The sequence below is a fragment of the Priapulus caudatus genome, unplaced genomic scaffold, assembly GCF_000485595.1.
Source record: "Priapulus caudatus unplaced genomic scaffold, Priapulus_caudatus-5.0.1 Scaffold1197, whole genome shotgun sequence".
Lineage (NCBI taxonomy): Eukaryota > Metazoa > Priapulida > Priapulimorpha > Priapulimorphida > Priapulidae > Priapulus > Priapulus caudatus.
Genome location: NW_014578258.1, coordinates 32,043 through 40,456, shown reverse-complemented (window position 1 = coordinate 40,456; position 8,414 = coordinate 32,043). Strand labels below are relative to the sequence as shown.

Here is an 8,414-nt window from a genome sequence, read left to right as displayed (position 1 = left end):
TCCGGGTAGGGTGCCTGTACATGATCCTATGTTTTGATATGTACGGATTTCGCCGCTTCTTGTTCTCAATAAATAGTTGACTCAGTATGCTAAAGAGTCGCTATAATTTTATTCATCTACAGAGGCCTACTTTTAACCCATCTCGGAACAAAGGGGGTGTGTTGCGTGAGATAGGACGAAATGGCGGAATGGGTAAACTGGCGAAAAACGGGAAACTGGCGTAAATGGGAACTGGCGAAATTGGGAAAATGGCGTAAGTTGGAAATGGCGAAACGGGAATATGGCGAAATGGCAAATGGCGAAGTGGGAATTTTTAATGACGAAATGGCAAATGGCGAAATGGGAAAATGGCGAATGGAATAAACGCATCTGCAACGGCTCGACCTATGCTCTTAATATGGTGTCTGTCCCGTTTCGCCATTTGCCCTCACTTCGCCATTTCCCATCTTGCGCATTTTCGCCATTTCGCCAGTTTCCCATTTCGCGCATGTTTCCCACTTCCTTCGGCCTTTTCGCGCGCATTTTCGCCATTTTTTCCCATTTCGCCATTTTCCCGCCCTTTCCCATTCCCACTTCGCCAGTTTCCTTGTACCGGCCGATTCGCCAATAATTTTTGTTTGCTTCCACCCCCTGCACGAAATTTATCGCCTTCCAGTTGCTTATAAAAAGAGTCATTCTAGGGTTAGGGTTAGGGTTAGGGCTAGGGTTTAGGTGTAGGGTTAGGGCTAGGGTTAGGGTTAGGGTTATAGGGTTAGGGTTAGGGTGCCTGTACATGATCCACTATGTGTGTTGATATGTACGATTCGCCTTCATTGTTCTTAAATAATAAGTGTGACTCCATATCTTAAAGATTCGTTACCAATTTATTCATTACAGAGGCCTACTTTTACGCCACCTCGAAACAAGGGGGTGGTCGCGGGAGATAGTACGAAACTGGGCGGAATGGGAGACTGGGCGAAACGGGAAGACTGGCGAAATGGAGAAACTGGGCGAAGTGGAAACTGGCGACATGGGAGACAATGGCGAAGTGGGAACTGGCGAAATGGGAAATGGCGACAATGGGAAATGCGAAATGGGAAATTTAATGGCGAATGGGAAATGGCGAAGTGGGAAAGCATGGCGAAACGGAGGAAGTAACCCCTTAATATTCGATGTAAGTGTAAGGTTTATTTCGGCCATTTCGGAACCATTTTCCGCATTTGCGCCATGCCGCATTCGTATTTCCTCCTATACCCTACGGGGGAAATATTCCCCTCGCATTGACCAGCTTGAACGCCTACCCTCGCCCAACATTCGACAATCCGGAGTCCTTTTCGCGATGGCCCCCCGACGTCGCCGAATTGCAAGACGGGAGCGGAACGGACCGACAACATGCGATTGCGTACAAGCTGTATGCTCGACTTCGTTCATGCTTGAGCTAAAAACGGACGCAAAATTACGGACTAAACACGCGAAAGGCTGGAAAAGCGCACGGAGAGCGTACGGGAAATATTACCCAGGATCTAATTCATGTGCGAGCAAAATATACGGACTCCTACGGAAATAAGCCACCGGATATATATTCGGACTGCCAATTACTGTCTGGATATCGGCGAGTCCCGGTGTTTGATTAACAGATAGCCAAATCCGTAGCATTTCCAGCAGCGTGGCGCGCCGCAGAGCCACGCAGGCGAGCTTGTGTCAGCGATGCGCCAGCTATTTCTCGCCATCCGTTGTGCTACACGTGGGCTTGCACGAAGCGACCGTGCTTGCGCTCTTTTCGCCGACAGAGACGTTATCCGCCGGCCTGAGTGTTGGCCCGGGTACTAATTGCCTTGAGCAGGCGACCACTGCGATTAACGGAAATGCCACCGACGCAACTCATAAGACGCAAGCGATCAAGCGTACGGTTGTATTAATACACACGTTGAACCATTAGGCCAGCGGCAGATATAAACGCGTGATCATACCGTTACTTGTGCTGAAGGCCCGATGCAGCTAATGAAGCAGTGCTTCAGGCTAGTCGCTACACCCGCGCCATGATCAGCTAGCAGGGCAGCACAGAGCCAGCACAGGCAGCTAGAGAGAGAGTTGGGAGGGTGCGAGCTTCCTCGCTAGCGCTTACCAAGCTGCGTGACTTTCATCTTGCGTTGTGTATCCTTGCGTCAGGAAGGGGGCAGCAAGCGGCGTGATCCTCGTCTTGCGCTGTGTGTCCTGGAGTCAGGGAGGAATGGAGGCAGCAAGCGCGTGATCCTCGTCCTGCGTAAACGTCTGACTGAGCTCCCGCTACACCCTACATGCTCAGCTAGGCACGACGGACAAGCCCCCAGCAACTAGAGAGGGGGCAGTGGGAGGGTGCGAGCTTCCCCTGACTGAGCCAAGCTGGCTCTTGTGCTGCTTTGGGGTGGAATGCCCAGCCACAGGGCACTTGAAGCGTATCAACTGTAAACACACGCCGCCCGCCATTGCGCGTACACTGACAGATAATATATATATAGCTTTATATATAGCTATATATAGCTATATATAGCTATATATATAGCTATATATATATAGCTATATATATAAATATAACTATATATTTATGTGTCAGTGTACGCGCAATGGCGGCGGCGTGTGTTTACAGTTGATACGCTTCAAGTGCCTGTGGCCCCAGCTTATATACAGCCGTGGGACATCACGTTGTCACACCCCACGTGTGACCTGCAGGTGTCCCGCACAATTAAACTATAGGTCAAGTGGTGCAGCATGGCTTTTCTTTCCAATCCGCTGCTAGCTTACGTGGCTACGAAGCCGTACGTCTTCAAGGTTGAAGTAATGCTGACGCATGCTATAGTGTATGTTGTACGGCGGGTCGAATTCGCTACATATATATAACTGTCGTTATGTTTGTCCAGAAAAATATATTGAGCATTTTATATAAAATGTTTGGTTTATTTTTAATTGCCTTATGAGAAATTATCAAATTCGATCAAATTCGGGTATTGATGCAAGAAGAGCAACACGGCACGCGCGTTTTGTATAGACAATTCTCAATGCGACACAATTACACAGGAACGCGATTAAACCATTGTGTCAACACGCCAGCCACACGTACAATGCCTATAGCGCTACACCAGTTTATACCAGCAAGTGCGCGAGTCCGTTGCCTCGCTCCACTAGTATGCTTAATTATTATAATATTTATTATAATTAGCATTAATTAACATGATAATTAAATGTAGTAGTGTCCCTTGACCACAGAAGTATAACATTTGATTTGCCCAGGATTGATCTGATGAGAGCGAGCCACCATAATTATCACTATCTGGTTCTGTTATTGTTTTTGTATTATCGATGTAATTAGCCTAATTGTGTTAATAATTTTGTTAATTGGCATCTTAATTGGCGTGGGCAGTGTCCATGAATAGCTATTGACAGACAGAGGAAGAAGGTCAGATAACATTTCCACAACTTAAATGAATCTAGCCTATTCACAAGGAATGTCAGCATTTGATGCCTGATCATGGGTTTCCTTGTCGCCGTTTCATCTGCAATTAGCCTAAATATGTTAATTAATATCAGCAGCATCTCCCAAAATGGGACTAAGAGCTATCTGGCATGTCTTGGTTCAAAACATTCAATAAACATTCACTAAAACATTTCAGCAGCAAACTTTATCTAATTTCTGTGTGTCTTTTGGGTGTCTGCTGGCGGCCATTTGGGGAAATGGCCGCCACGGCCGCCAGGGGGCAGTTGAGCGATGGCTCCACATCCAAATTTGTTCATAATATCAAGAGCTAATAATACCTAGAGTGTACAACGGAAAAACGGGAAAATAGTGCTATTTCACGACATGATTATTCTACTTTGCCTGCGAGTCTATAATAATTTCATGCTATTGCATTAAGCAGAATTCTTTGCTCTCTAAAAACAAGAACCAACCGCTTGTCATCACGATACCTCCCTGGCTGAGATATTGGCGTCCTACAACCTCTCCGCTCCCACATGCGCAAACGTCGCCTCGAATCCACTTCTGCAGCATCCTTACACGCGCTAAGGTTGGCTTCGGAGAGTTGGTTTTTTCCGCGCGATTACATTTTATGAATGATTTTCGGGTGCAGGTGCAGGGTGGAGTGGACTTCGGGGGCATCGCCTATGCCGTTATCTCCTATTATCTTCCTAGCACGGGCTAATGCCCGTCATGATGGAGCGCAATGTTTTAATTAGTCTCTACAACGCAGCTAGTAAGAGAGTACAATTTGGCATGTGAAAAAGCCATCAAAATTATCAGGCGCTCCAAGCGGCGACGGAAAACGATGCCAAATGCTTAGGCCGCGTGTAACGAGATGCGCTGACAGGAAGTGGCATTCGATGCGGCGTTTGCGCATGTGAGAGGAGGTTTTAGGAGCCGATATCTCCGCCTAAGGAGTATCGTATTGACAAGCGGTTGGTCTTGTTTTAGAGAGCAAAGAATTCTGCTTAATGCAATAGCATGAAATTATTATAGACTCGCAGGCAAAGTAGAATAATGTTGTCGTGAAATAGCACTATTTTCCCGTTTTTCCGTTGTACACTCTAGGTATTATTAGCTCTTGATAATATATTGGTCTACCTCTGTGCCAAAATTGGTGCTTTTATCAAAAAATGCACAATAGGTTTGAATATCCTAGGTAAACCGCCCCACTATAGTAGTCATCGGTTCCATATGCCGTGCGCCCGCGCCCAGGCGTGAGTACTGGCACTATGCTATTAATGCAGCAAGCGATAGTAAATAGCTCGCGCTATCGGCACCTGTTATCATTTCGCTGCATCAAAAGCTCGCGCTGCTGGTCTGCGGGCGCCACGCTGGCTGGCAAATGTACGGAGTTTGTACGTAATAAACATGGTCTCGCCGATATCAGGCAGTACGTATAATAATATCAGGAGTAGATAATAGAAGATCTTCTATTATCTACTCTTCTCTATCTCTCTATCTCTATAGAAGATAGAAGATAGATAGATCTTCTATTATCTACTCCTGATAATATATTCCGGAACAGCACGTGCACGGGTGACGCAACCCCCCTTGTCTAGCAGGTGCAGAGAGGCGATGCAACCCTCCTCGTACGGCACGTGCACGGGCGTCGCAACCCATCCACCTCCCACATCTGTTAGCTGTCCCCCTCCCCCCGCGCTTGTCTCTGTTGCTGGGGAACTTTCTACCTGTTGCTGGGGAAAACTTTCTACCTATTGCTGGGAAACCTTTAATTTATGTAATCATGAGATCGCTTGCCTGTGACTATTGAAATTGTGTCGTTGTATGTCGTCAGCCCCCTGAAATCTCCACAATAGCATCCACAGTAATTGCTGTAGGTACCACGATGAAACACTGACCTGTAGTCTGCTGGCTTCATCCAGCTGAAAACACCGCCTGGCCCTAGGTTTTAGGCAAAATTTTAGAGATATTTTATTTTCATTCTTATTCGATGGCTAACACTATGTGCCACCTCTGTACATACTCATTTCTCCATATAACGATACATGTGAAGTTTCAGAGCGTTTTTGATTTCCCGCGTACACGTGTAGTGAGCCGCGGCTGACGTCACTGATGACGTCAGAGACATTATACAACAAGCATTTTCACGGTATTCCCTAAGCCAGTATCGTTCAGCATCACCCCCCTACAGCTAGCTGTCATCTGCCAGTGATAGTTGAAATTGCAGTGTGACCGAAAATAGTCCCGTTTCCCTTGTTACACAAGTGCATTCGGGTGCGCGTTTGTTGACACCAGCGTAATGCTCATAGGGTCTATGTCCCCCAGGGTACTGCCGAAACGTACCTTGGGTACGGTCCGGTATACCGGAACGTACCCGGGTAACTATTTGATATGGTTAGGATTAGGATTAGGGTTAGGGAGTAGGCGTAGGCGACTCCCTAAACTCGTTAATGGAGTAGGCGAGGTACGGTTCGGCATATTAGATAGTACCAAGGTACGTTCCGGTATACCGGACCGTACCCAGGGTACGCTCCGGCAGTACCCCGGGGGACATAGACCCTCTCAGCATTAGTAATGGCGGTGACTGCTCGCTAGTCCGACGGCCCAATAGTTGAACACATTTGGGACTAACAGGGTTTACTAGAATCCCACCACTCCACCACAGAGTCACCGCAGTAGACGTTAGATGAGCGCTGTCGCTCTGCGGCACTTGTTATGGTTAGTAATGTATTGAAAATCCCAAATAGGCATAATATAATAGCCATAAGATTTAAATCAAACGTTTTTTTGATCAATCTATTTTTGCATATTAGTCGTTAACCAACCAAATCCTTACTCTCTGTGCCCAATGAGATATCCGCAAATTTTCATATGAAATTGACTGGATTTAAATAAATGGGATGCTCTACGCCGTATAAATAGTAATATAGAATAACAATGACAATAATGCTAGTAAATCATACGCAATATGGCTGAATTCAAATATAACTTAATCCGATATCGTACGTCAAGTTTTTCATCTGTCAGTTTAAAGTGAAGGTAAGTGAAAGCCAATTATTACAAGGGTCTGTGAGCGTGCGCGCGCGCAGTTTCTGTAACACGTGCATTTCTGGATGTTTCAGACTCTCAGAATTTCGACGTGATCCGGTTTGCTAGCTACAGGACGGCATGTAAGCTTCGGTTCATCCAGAAGAAGACTGAATGTGAGTGTTGCTTCACTTTAGATGCCGCGATAGCTGGCTGGCAGCCGCAGAGGAACGTAGCCGTGATACGCATCGCGTTTCTGGCGCGGGTCTGCATTGATGCTGCGCTATACTGTTGTCGCGATCAGATGCCGGCATTGGGAATGAATTCGGTTGAGATGTAGATTAATTCGACTCGTTCGTTAAGGATACTCTCAAGGTTTTAGGGAAAATTGTACCGATTTTTCATTTTCAACTTTATTCGATGGCTAACACTTTGTGCCACCTGTGTACATGCTCATTTCTTCATATAACGGTACATGGGAACTGTCAGCGCGTTTTGCTTGCCCGCGTACATGTGTAGTGAGCCGCGGCTGACGTCATGATGACGTCAGTCACATGACATGGTTCGCACAGTCCTTAAAAAGTCCTTGAATTTGAGGGGAGTCCTTGAAAAGTACTAGAATTTAGTAAATGTTGAATTTGTGCTTGAAAAGTCTGAATTCATGAAAATGTCCTTGAATTTTTAGAAAGAATCCTTGCCTGTAATAAAAAGAAATTTTGTACCATCAATAATGTGCAAACCTCAATAAAAATTGCGTTATCCGACGCCCAATATTCGAAAGCGCCCTTATAGTCCGAAAACCACTAGTCCGAAAGCCACAGGGGAGGGGGTATCGATCTATAGTCATAATGTTTAATTAATTAATTATTTATTTATTTTTTAATTAATTAATTAATTTTTTAATTTAAATTTAAATTTTAAATTTAAATTTTATTTATTTTTTAATTTAAATTTGTTGGGGAATGTAGGGGGAGGTGTGTGTGGAGGGGGAGCTAGGTGTGTGGATGCGTGCAAAATTCTAGACTACGGTAAAACCTCGTTATACCGCCCCTGCGTAATACCGCCAACCTCACTTATCGCCGGGAAATGCAATGTACAGATCGTTTGGATTATTTGTACGTAATTTAGCCCCTCGTCAATACCGCCCTCGTCAGACTGCCAACCGCCAGCATTATGGCTATGTACAATGCTATATAAACGCATTGAAAATACCCTCATTATAGGCCTACTGCTTATACAGCAGTAGTATTTAGCAGTATACTAGTAGTAGCGGTTGAGATTCTGCCCCATCATCACTTGATGCTCGGGCGTCAATTCAGACTGTATAGAGTCCCTTCTTAAATATTATGCATGACCTGGGATCTGTGGGGCCCACAAATGTAAAAATCAACCACAAATGTAAAAATAACCACAGATGTCATAACATGTCAACCACAAATGTAAAAACGTGGGTGTGTGCGTGCGCGCGCGTGCATGTGTGCGTGCGCTCATGCCTATGTACGTGCGCGCGTGCGTGTGTATGTGGGCGCGTGCGTGTGTATGTGAATGTAAGCTGGCGGCGATAAGTGACGATTGGCGCGTTTACGATGGGCGCGGTATAACGAGGTTTTACCGTAGTCTACAATTTGCACACATCCACACACCTAGCCCCCCCCCACACACACACATCTCCCCCTACACCCCCTAAAAAATGATAATTTAAAAAAAAATGAAAATTTAAAGAAAATTGAAATTTAAAATTAATTAATTAATTAAACATTAGGTATAGATCGGTACCCCACCCCCTGTCGGTTTTCGGACTAGTGGGCTTTCGGACTATGGACCGTCGGACTAGCGAGCTGTAACCAGTAATGGCACGCAGTGCACATCGTACGCGCGTTTTGCATGAAAGTGCGATGGTAATCTCGTGCATTTCTCACAATTTCTCAAGGTGCATAGAACATTTTACCAA

General features: G+C 45.6%; 1 protein-coding gene across 1 annotated transcript in view; it reads left to right on the top strand.

Annotated features, from left to right (window-relative positions):
• Positions 1 to 6,895, top strand: part of LOC106815772 — a 30,044-nt gene extending 23,149 nt beyond the window's left edge. Inside the window, exon 3 of the mRNA XM_014820279.1 lies at positions 6,559 to 6,895. Coding sequence (XP_014675765.1) covers positions 6,559 to 6,803 — 245 coding nt within the window. The 3' untranslated portion in view covers positions 6,804 to 6,895. The remainder of the gene's footprint in view (positions 1 to 6,558) is intronic.
• Positions 6,896 to 8,414: the final 1,519 nt, after the last annotated feature.